A 17,815-nucleotide genomic window follows, 5' to 3' on the forward strand; every position below is an offset into this window, starting at 1 on the left:
GCTCCCTACGCTCCCCCCCCCCGCCCTGTAACACTTCAGGCTTACTCACCAGGGAGGGTTTTACTCCGTCCCCAGCTCTCCCAGCAGGGCCATGGGAAAGGAAGTGTTAACCAGGGCGTTAATGGCCACACAAACACCTTTCTTTTTTTATGTTAATTTCCAGAAAGAAACTGCCGGGAACTCAGCATTCCTCCTGGAAGTGTTAGACTGCACAACAAACACAAACGCCTTCCCTCGCTGCTCTCTGCAGGCAGCATTTAGCACCCAACAGCTCCGGAGTACAGCTCTGCTTACCCTGCTGCCCTGTTTCACTGTGAAAAACCCCAGAAGAGTTCTCTTGCTCTCCTTGAGGGCTGCAACACAGACATACATGTTTCCTCTGCTAAGGAATTCCATACCCAAGTACATCTTCCCAAGCAGAACAGGGTCGTGATGATGGCTTTAGTAGTGTGGTCTGCAGGGCAGCTGAGCCAACGGAGGCCTACGAGGATGATGAGGGCACTGGAGCCCTGCCTGGTGAGGAGAGGCTGAGGGACCTGGGGCTGCTTAGTCTGGAGAGGAGAAGACTGAGAGGGGATTGAATCAATGTCTATAACTATCTGAGGGCTGGGGGTCAGGAGGGGGGGGACAGGCTCTGCTCACTGCTCCCTGGGATAGGACAAGGAGCAATGGATGGAAGCTGCAGCACAGGAGGTTCCAGCTCAGCACAAGGAGGGAACTTCTTTCCTGTAAGGGTCCCAGAGCCCTGGCACAGGCTGCCCAGAGAGGCTGTGGGGTCTCCTTCTCTGGAGCTGTTCAAGGCCTGTTTGGATGTGTTCCTGTGGGACCTGAGCTAGATTGCATGGTCCTGTTCTGGCAGAGGGTTGGACATGATCTCTTTGGGTCACTTCCAGCCCCTGACATCTGTGAGCCTGTGAACCTCACACCCCTCTGCTGCCAGAAGAGGCTGGACTCTTCTTCTGGTGCTCGTCTGCAGCTCCACTGCTTCTAACACCTGCCTGCTGCCCCTGGGTTCAGTTAGCTCACCAAACAGACCTCAAACTGTTCACTTTTCGCCTGGGTTCACTCTGCCGTCGGAGTGAGCAGCAAAAGCAGAGGGAACCATGTCCCTGGGGGGGGTCTTCCCTTTCACAGCAGCGCTTGCTAGAACGGCTCAGTCATCTGGGGAAACCTCAGCCCCAGGGCACAGCTCCACCCGAGCCAAATGAAGAGATCACCACTGCAGGTCCTAGAGGTCACCCAGTCTCCCATTACACTAATTCAGCTTGCTCAAGCGGCAGGCACAAGCCGGGGTGGCAGCAGCAGCGCTTCGCAGGCTGAGCAAGAGGAACCAGCTCTGCTCTGATGGGGGCAGAAGCTGAGCCAGCGGCAGGCAGAGCTGCGGGGCAGGGGCAGGGAGCAGAGGGAGCCCACTCCCTTCAGCTGAGACCCTCGGAAATCGCAGCCTGCTGCACGGAAACTCCCAGCAGAAAACACCACCGCTCTGCCTGCCCTCCTAGCAGGCCTGGGAAGCTACGGCTCCCCCAGAGACTTGCTGTGAGCCTGGCCACCTGTGCAAAAGCCACAGCCAGCGTTTCTGCCTTACCTCCGGAGACAGCGCCAGGCTGGCAGCCAGAGCAAAGGCAGGCAGGCTGACTGCAGGCAGGCTGGCTGCTGCCCTTCCCCCTGCCTGCCCCTCACTCGCTGCACTGAAAAGCAGCACGGCTAGCTCGAACGAGCCCTGGCAGCAACTCGGACTGAGCAAAAGAGCAAATGCTGGTTGTAGCCTGGGAATCATTTTGGGAGACAGACAGGGAAGCTCCACTTGCATGGCTGCAATTGGAAGCGAGGGGCAAGGCCCCTCCGAGGGCACGGCAGCACAGCAGCACTCCTCCAGGCACACACCGGGCACTGCCTTTGTACACCAGCATCCTTCCACGGGCTGCCTGCCTCCAGCTCCCACTAGCTGCTGGCTTTAAAACGGCTGTGTCTCTCGGGTGGGAGCTTTGGCTTTGGCTTGCTTGCTTCTCAGTGGAGCAGGTTACTCGGATCCTTATGCTTTGTGTCACAGCAAGAGCCAGATGAGAGGGCATTTGTCAGGCAGCTTATGCCACTCTGAGATTTGAGGCAGCTGGCGCCTCTGCCAACAGCAAAGCTTCTTCTCTCAGCATATGCTGCACTGGTTCTAGGGAGGCTTGCACCACAACTGTGCCAACCTTGTGACACTGCCACCTCTGGAACCGTGCTATGACAAGACCCCAGAGCAGTGATCTTTACACTCCACTCTGACAGGAATTCTGCTCGTGGGGCAGAGGCATTTCCCCACTGCTCCTACTCACACATCCTCATCTCTTTGCCTTTTGGTTATTCCTATCTATTTTATCTGTCTGATAAAAGCCAACTAGAAAAGACATTCTTCAGAGCCAAACTGCAGCAGCATCTGCAGTCAGAAGCAAACACAATGCAGCCCATGAAATCTGACCTATTGAAATCAGACTCTTGTGTCCCCTGCCTGGCTCTGGCAGAGGACTTCTAAGGAAAGCTGTTGAAATTCTGAACACTCACATCTGAACCCTACTCCAAAGTGAAACTTCAGCTGTGAATCAATCTGGATCACTACCTCATACTTAAACATCTAGGAGCAAGTAACTTCATAGATTCCTACACTCAGCAATTTACTATTTCACCTATTTGCTAAGTGAAATGAATTAGAACAGTCTAGATGGGAAAGGATCTCCAAAGGTCATCTAGTCCAACTCTCTCTGCAGTTCAGGGACATCCTGGGCTGGCTCAGGAGCAGTGTGGCCAGCAGATCAAGGGAGGTTCTTCTGCCCCTGTGCTCAGCACTGCTCAAGTCACACCTTTAAGTGCTGTATCCAGTTCTGGGCTCCCCCATTGCAGAGAGATATTGAGGTGCTGGAAGGTGTCCAGAGAAGGGCAGCAAGGCTGGGGGCTCTTAGCCTGCTCTTTCTAAAGCAAGGCAGTCCTCTCAGGTCTAATCCTTCTGAGCAATTAGATTCCTCAAGTCTCTGACTCACTCTGGCTCTGTAAAGCTTTTCTGCAGCAAGAAAAGCAGGATGCAGGCAGCACCTGCCCTAACTCACAGGCTGGCATCTGTAGTGGCAGAGCAGAGCCTGCAGTGTTTTATTTGGCCTAGGCTGTTCACAGGTGTGTAAGTATTTCACTCCTGAAGCTCTTCTCCTGCAGTCAAGAATTGTTCACCTTTTCCAAGAAACTACTGCTCACCAAAAGTCTAAAGTTAAGTAAAAAACACTGAAGGGAAAGGAATGAAAGCAAATTATTTCTCCAAAGAAGGTAACTGCAGAGCTCAGCATAATCTGCTGAGGGAAAGAAACCCCTCAGAAGCCATGGGGTTTGTCAGAGGAGCTTCCCCAGGCCTGTTTTTTTCCTTACAAACACTAACCTACAATTTCCTGACATCTTAAATTACATGTTCCTGACAAGTGTACAGTTGGGCTCCAGTGTCACACACACTAAGTCCTTGCTGACTGAACAGAAGGACATTTTTTGGATGCTATTACAACAAGCTGCAAAAATGCTGACAAAATGAAGTCCTCTCAAAAAAAAATCATTTAAATAATAAAACCCAAACTTCACTTACTGGCTGGCAGGAGATACTTGGTGCAATGTCAGCTGAGACTCAATCGTAGATACCAGGAGCAGTGTGGGCAGCAGGACAAGGGAGGTTCTTCTGCCCCTGTGCTCAGCACTGCTCAGGCCACCCCTGGAGTGCTGTGTCCAGTTCTGGGCTCCTCAGTTCAAGAGAGATGTTGAGGTGCTGGAAGGTGTTTGGAGAAGGGCAGCAAGGCTGGGGAGGGTCCTGGAGCACAGCCCTGTGAGGAGAGGCTGAGGGAGCTGGGGGGGTGCAGCCTGCAGCAGAGGAGGCTCAGGGCAGAGCTCATTGCTGTCTGCAGCTGCCTGCAGGGAGGCTGTAGCCAGGTGGGGTTGGGCTCTGCTGCCAGGCACCCAGCAACAGAACAAGGGGACACAGTCTCAAGTTGTGCCAGGGCAGGTCTAGGCTGGATGTGAGGAGGAAGTTGTTGGCAGAGAGAGTGATTGGCATTGGAATGGGCTGCCCAGGGAGGTGGTGGAGTGGCTGTGGCTGGAGGTGTTGAAGCCAAGCCTGGCTGGGGCACTTAGTGCCATGGTCTGGTTGGTTGGGCAGGGCTGGGTGCTAGGTTGGGCTGGCTGAGCTTGGAGGTCTCATCTAACCTGCTTGATTCTATGATTATGAACTGAAAGGCCTGAAGAACAGGCAAAGAGTAAGGACAGAGGAAAAATCTTCTGGATGTGGTCAAAACATTTGGGCTGGTTATTTCCCATCCTTTTGGATCACAAGCCTCTCTGATCCAAAAGCTTTTGCTCTGTTCTTCCCTTGGTTTATCAATTATCCAGGCCTTTCTGGTGGAGTCAATAATGGAGACTGGAATCTAGGATTGGATCTCAGCTTAGATTGTACCAACTATTTCCTGTAAGCCCTAAGTTAAGTCTGGGATGTGATTAAATGGACTTTAAACCAGCAGAGAAGAAAATAGATCTCAAGTTATTATGCAAACCAGACATTATCTATGCAAATTCAGGCACTGAACTCCTATAATCTGAATTCTAAAACACAAATTGATGTCTTGATTGCAAATGGTATTTTTTTTTCTTTCTGAATGTCATCTTAAAATTGCTGTCTGCATATGCAGGGGGAGTGGGTGGAAGGGATTGGCACAGGGAGGAATTCACTCCTGTTGAAAAGAAAATAGAGGGTTTTCTGAGGGCACAGTTGAGAAGAATATTGCACTTGCAATCAAAATGGAACTAACCACTGCTTGTAAACACAATGTGCAAATGAGGAAGCATTACTTGCTAGGTACTGGCAGTACCTGGCCCAGCCCATGCATGCACCAGTTAATTAGCCTCCTCCTTCTCTCCATGGGGATGCCAGGGTAGCTCCCAAGTCATTAGTGACAATCTTCAGCCTGCCCTTCTGAACACATTAACGCTGCTATTAACTCCTGCTTGTGCTCTGTTACTGAAGTGCAGCTTGGATACACTGCTCCAAATGCTTGGCTTCTGCAGTTCCCATTTTGCCTCACCAAGCAGAGCGGCACAGCAGCTGCTGGAAGCTGTTCCAAACACTGTCCTGGCCCTGCTCTGTCTTTGCAGTTTACAGGCCTGCAACACAGAGTGAGAGGCAGGGGGAAAGGCACAATGCACTTAAAACCACAACAGCCTACTGAAACTTCATGGATGCATGCACAGCCTTCCCTCAGTGCTGCCTGGAGATCTAAGCCGAGGAACCATGAGCCTGTGGACCTAAGCAGGCAAGGCAACAAGTCAGCCTGCTAACTTCAGCAGGATGCACAAGTTCCCCACTTGGGGAATTTTTGGATGAACACTGCAGAACCTTTTAGCTTGTACAAACTAGTGCAGCTCTGCTACCTGCCTGACATGTTGCTAGTTCACAGTTCAGCCTTTCTCAGTCTAAGGACAACCACAAACGGCAGAGGAGAATATTCTGAGGTTATCAGAACAACTGAGAGTCACTGCAGAGTGACTATTTCTGTCTGCCCTTGTCTTGCCACTTCCTTTCCTGCTTCAGATCACAGTCAGTGGGAGCCCTCTGATGGAACTGTCAGTGCTGAATCACCTCCACAGTGCTAACACCATGGATTTATTTCAACCCCAGTTCTCAAACGTGAGGACACCAAAATGCTTCTGGCTACACAGCGCTGCGCAAGGAGCACTGTCAGCTGCTTCCTGCTTCAGGGTTAAACACCCAGATGTAGCAAAAGATGCACCTTGAGTGCTGTGTCCAGTTCCGGGCCCCTCAATTCAGGAGAGATGTTAGGTGCTGGAAGGTGTCCAGAGAAGGGCAGCAAGGCTGGGGAGGGGCTGCAGCACAGCCCAGTCAGGAGAGGCTGAGGGAGCTGTGGATGTGCAGCCTGCAGAAGAGGAGGCTCAGGGCAGAGCTCATTACTGCCTGCAGCTGCCTGCAGGGAGGCTGTAGCCAGGTGGGGTTGGGCTCTGCTGCCAGGCACCCAGCAACAGAACAAGGGGACACAGTCTGAAGCTGTGCCAGGGCAGGTCTAGGCTGGATGTTAGGAGGAGGATGTTGGCAGAGAGTGATTGGCATTGGAATGGGCTGCCCAGGGAGGTGGTGGAGTCTCTGTGGCTGGAGGTGTTGAAGCCAAGCCTGGCTGGGGCACTTAGTGCCATGGTCTGGTTGGTTGGGCAGGGCTGGGTGCTAGGTTGGGCTGGCTGAGCTTGGAGCTCTCTTCCAGCCTGCTTGGTTCTGTGATTCTACGCAAGAGTAAACAGAAGCCATCAGAGGGCAAATCAGTGACAGTGCTGCTCAGAAGATTCTGCCCACGTGTTCAGCCCAAAGGTCTGGGGACTGAAGATTAATGAGGAAAGTCCTCTAAGGAGCTGACTGTGCAATATGTGGCAGAGTTCTAGCACCTTGTTAGCACCTGTAATTGCTTGACTAGAAACAGCACCATTCTGGCACTGGAGTACCAAGGTGTTCTGACATGAATTGTTTTGTGTCAGTGCAATAATTCATGAGAACATAACCCTTTTAAATCAGTGCCTATGACAGCAGGCTGAGGGAAGGAGGAGGAGCAGAAACGTGTCATTAAACCCAGAAGTGATGAATCTAGACCACAGCTGTAAGTGCTGCATGGAATGTAAACTGGATTTAAATGTTTCTACAGGTCTGGGAGGCTTTATGGGACATGGGAAACTTTCCTTCCAAAGGAAGTCACAGAAGAACTTCCAGAGAGCAGAGATATTCCTTTCCTCATCCATTCCTGACAAAAACACCCCCAGCTTTTCATTTCAACAGTGCATGCTGGAGGTGGCAAGAAGTGCTCAACTGCTGTAGGTGCTAGAGTGACTACCATCATGCCTCCAGGGATGGTGACACCACCACTTCCCTGGGCAGCCTGTTCCGGGGCTTGACAACCCTTTCAGCAAGGAAATTCCTCCTAATGCTAATGTCCAGCCCAAACGTCCCCTGGTGCAATCTGAGGCCATGTCCTTTTGTCCTAGCACCTGACACTCTGGAGAAGAGACCAACATCCACCATGCCTGTCTTCTCAGAAGAAGGCAACAGCTGTAGAGAGAAGTCTGACATGGCTAGAGAGCAACAGGAGCCATCCCAGCAGAAGCCAAGGGCACTGCTGTGACCCTCGGGCACCCTGCAGACAGGATGGCCTCCCTTACTCCCCAGAGCACAAAACCTTTCCCTTTGGAAAGCTCCAAGGAAGGTTCACAGAGCTGTCTTCTACATCAATCATAGAATCACAGAGTGGCTCAGGTGGGAAGGGAGCTCAGAGCTCATCTGCTCCAACCTCCCCACCATGCCCAGGGACACCTCTCAACTGGACTCAGCTGCTCAAGGTCTCATCCAGCCTGGCCTTGAACACCCCCAGACAGGAGGCAGCCACAGCCTCCCTGGGCAGCCTGTGCCAGAGTCTCAACACCCTCCTACTGAAGAACATTTTCCTCAGCTCCAGTCTAACCCTGCTGTGCCTCAGCTTCAAACCACTGCCCCGTGTCCTGGTGCTGGAGTGGGACTTGTTGACAGCTCCTCTTTGCTTGACCACATGGAGAAGCCAAGAACAACTACTGCAGCACAAGAACTTTGTATAATGACAGAACTGGGAAAGAAATGCAGATGCTTTTTCTGACACCTCTCAAGATGTTTACTCCTAGATGCACTGAGGCTGTCCAAATAAAGCAGCAGAATGATCTCCATAAGCCACTTCAGGTGCCAGGCACTTGCTGCAAGAAACAAACCAAACACCAGCAAACCCAAAGCAATGAAGAGAGGAGACAGGAAGGCCTCTGCTTGTTTGTTGGTGCATAATCCTAACTTCCAGACCCAGTTCTTTAGCAAACTTTGTGTCAGATTGTTTTTTGCTTTGCATATTGTGTAATCAAACTGGTTTAGACATCTCCAGTGATGAATGTGTTGCTACTATTATTATAAAGTCATTAAAAAGTAGGTGAGCAGCCATAGCCTAATAAACAGAGACCTGAACAAAAGAAAGTGCTGACAGGCTGCAATCTTGTTTTAATGTAGATTCTCATGTGCTCACATCATACTTTAACTGTACTCAATTAAGAAGCTTCTGTCACTAGCAGCTCCACATAAATGGGCTAATGCTAATTATCTATTTTCAACCACAGAGTTTTAGTGGGGAGAAAATAATCCAAGTCAGGGAAATAAAACAAAAATAATGAGCTTTGGCAGAAAATAGCTTTCACTGCTTCACTCTGCTGCTCGTCTGGGTGAGCTCTGACAACTCTCTCACAAGGCATCACAGCTCTGCCAAGAACTGCATCTGGGTATTAATGCTGGAGAAGTCACAGAATCATCACAGAACGGCTCAGGTTGGAAGGGAGCTCAGAGCTCAGCTGCTTCAACCTCCTCACCATGGGCAGGGACACCTCTCAACTAACTCAGCTGCTCAAGGCCTCATCCAGCCTGACTTGAACACCTGCAGGGAGGAGGTTGTTCAGCCTGCAGAAAAGACGACTCCAGGAGGACCCAAGAGCTGCCTTCCAGTACCTGAAGGGATCCTACAGGAAGGCTGCAGAGGGACTTTTCATCAGGGTGTCTGAGACAGGACAAGGACAGGGCTGGGGGATAGGTTGGACTGGATGATCTTGGAGGTCTTTTCCAACCTGGTTGATTCTATGTTTCTAAGGGGGAATGGTTTGAAGCTGAGGCAGAGCAGGGTTAGACTGGAGCTGAGGAAGAAGTTGTTCAGTGTGAGGGGGGTGAGACTTGCTAACAACTTGAAAACAAGAGATCAATACCAGTGAAGGACAGAAATTGTTGGTAGAAGTCAGCCAGGTGTGTACTTCAAGGTAAAACATCCTGCCAGCTTAGAGTGAGTGCAGCTGTAGTGTCAGCAGCCTACAGTGACTATTGTATTGACAGCCTAACGAGCGTAGAGCAAAGGAATATCATGGATTACCTTAATAATTAATAGCATTAATTGAAGGCATGCTTCTAAGACTTGGATTAGGAGAAAGATGCTGGAGAGAGTTTTTCTCCAGCTGAGATGATTTGAGTGCTGTGCTCTCTTGGCAGGAGACACACCAACAGGTTGCTGCAGCTTTGTAACACTTAATGATTCCTCCACTAAAATATTGCTCAGACATTACAAAAAAGAACCCCACCACTCCAGGCTTCAGAATCCAGCACCAACAGCTGCTGTGGGCTGAGCCTTTCTTAAATAGGCATGATTACATTTCAGTGTCTTTTGTGATCATGGCAGTTTCGACAAGATAATCATCTCCTCTGAAAGGACTTCTGAAGGTTTGGAGAAATAAAGTAAAATCTATGAAATAATCTGTCAAATTAGCCATGAACCCTGCTTTCAAAAGAAATCCACTGAGCTCATTACAATAATTGCAGAGAACTCTCTGCCTGATATTACAAATAACAAGTACCAGGGTTGCTGAGGCACACAGGAGAGATCTAAAAGTACAGGAACCTGTGAGACAGAAAAAGCAATAGCACAGCTCTGTGCCCCTCAGACACTCAGCAGAAGCTCTGCTGTTAAATAGGCTGCTCCTCAGGTCTACCTTAGAACCACAGGCTGCAGACTGGAGGGAAAGGAAATGAGTCCACAGCTCTGCTGAAGTGAAACAGCCCAGATGTATCTTTTGCAGCATCATTTAGAGTCATCAGCCAGGTTGGAAGAGAGATCCAAGCTCAGCCAGCCCAACCTAGCACCCAGCCCTGGCCAATCAACTGGACCATGGCACTAAGTGCCTCATCCAGTCTTGAACACCTCCAGGCATGGCTACTCCACCACCTCCCTGGGCAGCCCATTCCAATGCCAATCACTCTCTCTGCCAACAACTTCCTCCTCACATCCAGCCTATACTTTCCCCGGCACAACTCGAGGCTGTGTCCCCTTGTTCCGTTGCTGGGTGCCTGGCAGCAGAGCCCAACCCCACCTGGCTGCAGCCTCCCTTCAGGGAGCTGCAGACAGCCATGAGGTCACCTCCTTTTCCTCACGCTTTGTCGCCTCCTTTGGCTCATGGCTTTTGGGGAAATGCAGAGGCCAGTTCTGAGCAGCACAACAACAACCCAGAGAAGCAGAGGTGCCACCAAAGGGCAGCAGGGAGTGTCTGCAGAACCAAATCCCTGCCAGGATTTTTTCAGGAAGGACATGAAGAAAAGGATGAAAGCTGAGATGATGCTGAGAATGGAAAATGCCATGGATTTTTAGCACCCTACCAAGCTGTGCTTCAGATACTCTGTATGTACTTCTTTGGGTCTGTACTGCTTTCCCAGAAGGGTGGTGAGACGATGGCACAGGTTGCCAGAGAAGATGTGGAGGCTCCCAGGCTGGAAGTGTTCAAAGCCAGGCTGGATGAGGCTTTGAGCTACCTCTTCTGGCAGGAAGTGCCCCTGCTTATGGCAGGGGGGGTGGAACAAGATGATCTTTTAAGGTTCCTTCCAACTCAAACCCTTCTGTGGCATTCATGCTCGGTTTAGGGAGAAGACTGAACAGAAGTGGGCAGAAGGGTATGGTATTGACTTCCCTGTGAAGTAAATGCCATAAGCAGGAAAAAGAAGACAGGAGCTCTACAAAGGAGTTGCCTCCTCTTAACTCCTGCTGCCATCAACTATGGTCTTAACAGCAGCCAGTGAGGCACTTAAAAAACTGAAGTGTCTTCAGACTTACACCTGGGAAGTTCCCCTAACCAAAAACTCCTGCTCCTGGAGAACAGAGAGTGAAGAAATCTACCACCTCAGTGGATGAGCTTGGAGGTCCCTTCCAAGCTCAACCATTCTGTGATTCTAGTCTACATAGAAGCAGCAGCACACGGAGCTGACAAGTGCTGAGCAGCTGACTTACCAGCCTCTTCAGAATCCTCAGCAGCAGCTTCAGCTGGCGTGTCTGTGTCCTGGCTCTCATCACCTGTGCCAGGCTGGCCATGCCCTCTGCAGAGATGCCCTCCTGACTGCACCCTCCATACAGCTGAGCCAGCAGAGACAGGCACTGCACGGCGCTCGCAAACACTTCGCTGTCTTCACTGGGAAGCTGCAAACAAGCCAACAGAAGGCACAAACAAATCAAACTCCAGTCTCAGGTGATCTGCACATCAGTGGAGATGGGGAAAGGGCATTTGTGAGGGGCATGGGCATTTCCCAGCTGACCGAGACAGAACTGCACTGAACTAAGATGAGCCAAGTGATGAAAACACAACTAAAAGAGTGTTCTTCAGCAGCAGCCTAACAACATCTCCACTATATTCTGGCTTATCTCTAGTGACCTCATAGAATGTCAGGGGCTGGAAGGGACCTTGAAAGATCATCCAACCCTCTTGCCAGAGCAGATCACACAGGAACACATCCAGGTGGTTCCTGAACATGTCCAGAAAGGGAGATTCCACAACCTCCCTGGGCAGCCTGCTCCAGTGCTCCGTCACCCTCACAGGGAAAAATTCTTCTTCAGGTTCACATGGAACCTCCTATGCCTCAAAGAAAGCACTGGAGATGTTGCTGCCAGCTCTGTTGTTTTCAGAAGGGATACTCTGCTTTAGATAGAAGTAGCACAGCAGAAAGCATCACTACAGCTACGATGCCCGAGCCTCTACACAGAACACACCATAAAACTTCAACCAACTCTTGCTGAAGCAGGTTGATGGCTCCTGGTTGTGGCAGACTCCAACCTGTCCAGCCACTGGATGGCTCTGCAGGAGTTGCATTGGGAGGTGCATCTGTAGATTTAGAACACTGCCCTGAGTTGCAGTGCTCCTTTGGGATGCAGGCACTGGGGCAGACCTTAGCAATGGGAGGAAAAACTCTTTCCTGGAAAACACAATTATGGGAGAGGTTCCAGGGCATGGCTATTAACCAACTGTGAACGAGTCTCTGATTGCACAGCACCCCTGCCAAAACGACCTCTGCCTCCCCCGAGGGGCCACTCTGGAAACACCCCATACAGTGTGCCAGGCTTGTGCTTGGCACTGCTGGAGTGGCAGCAGGAATGCAATGCCCAGCTTCAGCAGGCAGTTCATGAAAGCTAGGGAGAAAGAATCCCAGAGGGCTGGGGAAGAGGCAAGAGGGAGACATTGGAAAACTTCACAGCAAAGAACTGAAGGAATTCAGTGCCCAGAGCTTACCAAAGTGGGGTGAGAACAGAAGGAGTTCAGTGCCCAGAGCTTACCAAAGTGGGGTGAGAACTGAAGGAGTTCAGTGCCCAGAGCTTACCAAAGTGGGGTGAGAACTGAAGGAGTTCAGTGCCCAGAGCTTACCAAAGTGGGGTGAGAACTGAAGGAGTTCAGTGCCCAGAGCTTACCAAAGTGGGGTGAGAACTGAAGGAATTCAGTGCCCAGAGCTTACCAAAGTGGGGTGAGAACTGAAGGAATTCAGTGCCCAGAGCTTACCAAAGTGGGGTGAGAACTGAAGGAATTCAGTGCCCAGAGCTTACCAAAGTGGGGTGAGAACAGGAGGAGTTCAGTGCCCAGAGCTTACCAAAGTGGGGTGAGAACTGAAGGAGTTCAGTGCCCAGAGCTTATCAGAGCACTGGATCATATTCTCTTTGTCACATGTGGGAGGAAGGCTGAGGACAGGTTAATCCCTTTAGTTAATAAAGGCCTGGTAAGAGATGACAGCTCCAAACTTTAGCCAAAGCAATGCAGATTAGACAGAAGTTAATGCCTTAGTCCCTTCCTTCAATAGGCTGAAACAACTCTCTTAGCACTGAGATTCTCCATCCCAGGCAACTTACATATCACAAAGATATTTCTTTTCAAAGAAAAGAGCAACCAACACAAAACCCTCCACCAAACTAAACAAACACCCAAACACCAAAGCAACCAAACAACCACCCCCCCAAAAAAACCCTGCTATAATGAGGACTTAATCAGGAAAGCTCTGTGCTTTGTGCTCTGCATGGCACTGGACTAAGTGACTACAAGAGCCTCCTCCTGCCTCACAGCCTGTGAACCTCCCCAGCAGGGCAGAGAAGTGTGACTCCATCTCGTCGCTCCTGCTCAGGCTTTTTTCATTCCAAAGTCCTACCTCAGCCCAAAGAAAGCAGCTCAGGGGGAGCAGACTGTCCTGGCTGCCACTGAGGAGGGAGTCACTCAGGCAGGCTGCCCAGCAGTCCCTCTGATACTCCTGAACCACTGAAGCTGCAGCCTGAGCTCTCCAAGTTTTGCCATTTTAAGGAAACCCACAGTTGCTTTAATCTCTGAACAACTCATCAGACAGACACTCCTCAAGTATTCAAGCAGCAATTCCCAGGGGATCTGTATGCAAAAAGGAATCCTGTTTTCCATTAGCTTCATGTTTAAACCAGACTGAACAGAGATGGAAGCTCTGAACGCATAGCCCCGAGACATATCACATCCTATTTGACCTAATGCTGTGCAAGTGACAGGACCACAGCAGCTTCTGCTTCCACACTGCTGCTCTGCAGGCTTTCTTCTCTCCAGTCTGAATGGCACCTACTGGATTGTTGCTTCTCCAACTCTGCCCCTGCACTCTGCTCTGCTGACACCCAACTTTAACACTGTGTCCTCTTCTGGTGTCCCCAGCAGAGAGAGTCCAGAGGAGGCCACAGAGGTGATCCAAAGGCTGCAGCAGCTCTGCTGTGAGCACAGGCTGAGGGAGCTGGGGGGGTGCAGCATCAAGAGAAGAAGATTTCAGGGAGACCTTAGAGCTGCCTGCCAGTGCATGAAGGGATCCTGCAGGAAGGCTGCAGAGGGACTTGTCCTGTGAGTGTCTAGAAACAGGCCAAGGGGGAATGGTTTGAAGCTGAGGCACAGCAGGGTTAGACTGGAGCTGAGGAAGAAGTTCTTGAGTGTGAGGGTGGTGAGACTCTGGCACAGGCTGCCCAGCGAGGCTGTGGCTGCCTCCTGCCTGGGGGTGTTCAAGGCCAGGCTGGATGAAGCCTTGAGCAGCTGAGTCTAGCTGAGAGGTGTCCCTGGGCATGGTGGGGAGGTTGGAGCAGATGAGCTCTGAGCTCCCTTCCAACCTGAGCCATTGATGATAAACATAAATAGCAAGGCTAAAAATAGAGGAAAAGCTACAAAGAGTAGCAAGCCTCCTAGATCCATTTATCTTCAGTCCTTATCAAGTAACAAAACAACTCCACTGGTCTGGCTGGGGGCTTTCTGCTGCCTTGTATTTGTATTGCCTTCACCAAAAATCCCTGCTAAATAAGAGAAGGAAAAATCAAACTGCTTTAAGGTTTCCCTCTCATCCCTTTGCAAAGCAGCACCTGAATGTACAGTATGGGACTGGATCTGTGTAGACAGGTATAGGCAGGTGCCAGTCCATGGGGCTTGCCAGCCATGGCATCCCCACATCCACTCACAAGTGCCAAGGAAGGCTTTCACCCCCTCTTGTAGTTCAGAGTCCTCTGCTTCACTTGAGTCCCTTCGAGCTCACTGTCATCTGCAGCTTGGGGAGCAAGTTGCTGTCATCCTGGAAAATTGCAGGGTAAAAGGATAACAGCAGAGGCCTGGGCTGAACAGGAAAGCAAGCTGAGAAAAGGAAAGACTGTATTTACACAGGGGGGGATGATAATCACTGGCCTGCAGCCTAACCCATCAATAATTAAGGTGGAAGAGGAGCTCTCAGCAATGTCCCTATCCAAGTACTCCTGCATCAGCATTTTCCTCTTTAACTCTCACCACTTTGCTGCTTTACTGGGGACAAGCAGTGATTTAGATGTCAAAAGTCATAAATCAGTAAGCTGAAATTTAACACTGGCTGCCAGGCAGTGCTAGGACTGGTTATGAAGAGTAGGGGATCTGAGGGAAACCACTGGCACAAACAAAAGCAAGGACTGGAAACAGAGCAGGCAGCTGTAAAGGCACAAAGCCAAGGAATGAAACCCACCTCTCAGGGAAGCAGTACCTCATGGCTACCAAGAGCAGCAAAGCCAGACAAGCCTACAGGAGCAGCAGAACTGTGCTGCTGGGCAAGTAGTGCAGAGGGATGGTTCACCTCCCCCGGCTGGAACAGTGTTCCCATCAGAGCAAGTCCACAGCAATCAGTGGATCTGGGGTCTTTGAAGTGCAGTTACAGCTACTCATGATAGCTGCCACTTCAGTTTTTGCTCCTCCAGGGGAGCAGAAGCCAACAAGCAGCTACAGTTCCTAACTTTAAGGAAGTATCTGCCCCCTAACATGCCACAATGCCATGAAAAGCTCTGGTGGCCTTGTGCTCTTGTTTGCTTTATCGCTCTAGGAGGGGATGATGGAGTCAGCCCTTCGGCAAGACAGACGTGTCAGCACTCCTCCTCCTTGCAGCTGCTAGCACTCTGGGCTAGCACACAGCTGGAAGAAAATCCAGCACCTTAAAAGACATTTCTCAACATCCAAGCTCCTCACTTTTGCATTCTCTGACTCGGGACTCCAGACGTGAGGTGGAGACGATGCCTGGCGCCAAGCCCTTTGTGCAAGGAAGGTTGTGTGCCCCTTGGTACTTCATCTCCTAACTCCCTGCAACAGGGCTCACAGTGCAGCACTCTGCTCCTCTCCCTCTCCAGGTGAAGCTGCTGTGGGTGTGCTGAGGCTAAGCAGGAGAGGAGCAGGATGTTTCCTGTTGCTGCACATCTCTATCTATTCCTGCAGCCTGTTGTCAAAAGTGCCTTCATTTTGAAGCCAGCTGCAGCGTGCTCAGGAACTGCAAGCCCTTGCAAGAACTGTGTGATCATTTGAGCTGAAGTGGCAGTTTTCACACTGCTGGAGTTGTTACAGCATCTAATTTTAGAGCTACAATGGAGCTGCCTGGATTACCCGGAGGGGACACTATTTCAGTGCATTAATGAGGTTACACACAAAGAGAGTTTATTCTGATAAGAGATAGATGTTCATTAGATCAGTGATGTGATTACAGGCTGTGCTGTAAAGGAAGCACCACTGGGAACTATAGGGAGGATGATTTTGCAAACATGAAACCAGAAAGTACAAGCAAACCGTGGTTATTAAACCTGCTAACTTCACTGTGCTCTTCCTAGGAGTAAACACAAGCAGTCCTACATGAAAAAAACACTATTCTAGTCTGGCTTAGGGCAAAATTGTCATCCTCCCACCCCAGGGAAGGGACCTGGGAAGGAAGAGAGCTCCAGTTCACATTCATCTGGCCTCATTGCTGAGAAACTAAACATCTCTTCTGAAATCAGCTGCTTCTGGCAAGGCCACTCAGGTGCTTCTTGTTTGTCTTGGGGTTTGTGCTTTTGTTTTCTTTTGCAACCAAGCAGCCCAAAAGCAACAACCCAAAAAGCATTTTTCTGCTTGGGTTTGGGTTTGTAGAAGAGACCCTCAAGTGCAGTTTGCAGTGACCATTTCCGACACACCAACACCACTGCCTTATCTAACACAGGAAATCAACACTTGGCCATAGAATCAAGCAGGTGGGAAGAGAGCTCCAGGCTCAGCCAGCCCAACCTAGCACCCAGCCCTGCCCAACCAACCAGACCATAGCACCAAGTGCCCCAGCCAGGCTTGGCTTCAACACCTCCAGCCACAGCCACTCCACCACCTCCCTGGGCAGCCCATTCCAATGCCAATCACTCTCTCTGACAACAACTTCCTCCTAACATCCAGCCTAGACCTGCCCTGGCACAGCTTGAGGCTGTGTCCCCTTGTTCTGTCGCTGGGTGCCTGGCAGCAGAGCCCAACCTCACCTGGCTACAGCCTCCCTTCAGGGAGCTGTAGGCAGCAATGAGCTCTGCCCTGAGCCTCCTTCCTGGTCCTAAGAACAGGAGATAGAATTCTCCATCCTGTAGGGTTATTCTCCTGCAGTCATTTGCATTCACTGGCAAATACCATCACAGACTCCAAAATCAAACTCAGGGCACAGCCTTAGAAGCAGGGCAACACAGAGACAGAAAGGACCTAGAATCATACAATGTCAGGGGCTGGAGGGGACCTCAAAAGCTCATCTGCTCCAGCCCTCCTGCCAGAGCAGGAGCACCCAGAGCAGATCACACTGGAATCCAGAGGATTCTTGAATATCTCCAGAGAGGGAGACTCCACAGTCCCCCTGGGCAGCCTGTCCCAGTGCTCTGTCATCCCCAGAGTGAAAAAAAAATCCCCCTCAGGTTCACATAGAACCTCCTATGCCTCAACTTCCACCCACTGCCCCTTGTCCTGTCCCTGGGCACCACCAAGAAGAGGCTGGCTCCAGCCTCCTGGCACTCCCTTACAGATAGAAGAGATCAGCTCATTCATCCACGTGCATTGAGGCTTCATGTTTGTCCCCTTCATGCTGGCACACAATTAACTGCTCTCTTTTAACTGCTCTTTCAGCAGTGACAGAGCACAAGAACCACCTGCAAATGTTACTACCAGGACTCCAGTGAAGAAGCCTACCAACAACAGCCAGGAAAAGTTCTCTCCTGGTGGGCTGCAGCAAAGCTTGGATGACCTACACAGGAGATCTGGGATCCAGAGACAAATCAAACTTCTTGTCCTGGAGCCTGCCTGAAAAGCCACACTGAAGTGATTTCAAAGGTAAGTAGATGAGTTGTTTTTTCCAGTATGATGGCACACCAGAAAGTAAAAGGCATTCTACACCACCTGCACTGGCTGCAAGCTGCAGCAGAATAACCAACTGCCACTTATGTTCAGGCAGAGAAGCATCACACGAGAGCAGCTAAGCAGAAGTAACTTCCCAGCACACAGCTGCCAAACTAAATGCTCATTTTATTCCTATGGATCAGCCACGGGATGAAGCCTTGAGCTCTGCATCTTTGCAGTGTTTTCTGCAGGAGAGGATTTGCCATGACTTCTTCTTTCAAAACTCTGGAGTTTTGCCAAGGTGCAGCCCTGC

At 50.6% G+C, this 17,815-nt stretch overlaps 1 protein-coding gene across 1 annotated transcript in view; it reads right to left on the bottom strand.

The window, feature by feature from the left end:
- ULK4 (unc-51 like kinase 4) overlaps positions 1–17,815 on the bottom strand; it is a 114,746-nt gene that overhangs the window by 21,984 nt on the left and 74,947 nt on the right. The window contains exon 35 of the mRNA XM_064169733.1: positions 10,878–11,063. Coding sequence (XP_064025803.1) covers positions 10,878–11,063 — 186 coding nt within the window. The remainder of the gene's footprint in view (positions 1–10,877; positions 11,064–17,815) is intronic.

Source organism: Pogoniulus pusillus, chromosome 32 (assembly GCF_015220805.1).
Source record: "Pogoniulus pusillus isolate bPogPus1 chromosome 32, bPogPus1.pri, whole genome shotgun sequence".
Lineage (NCBI taxonomy): Eukaryota > Metazoa > Chordata > Aves > Piciformes > Lybiidae > Pogoniulus > Pogoniulus pusillus.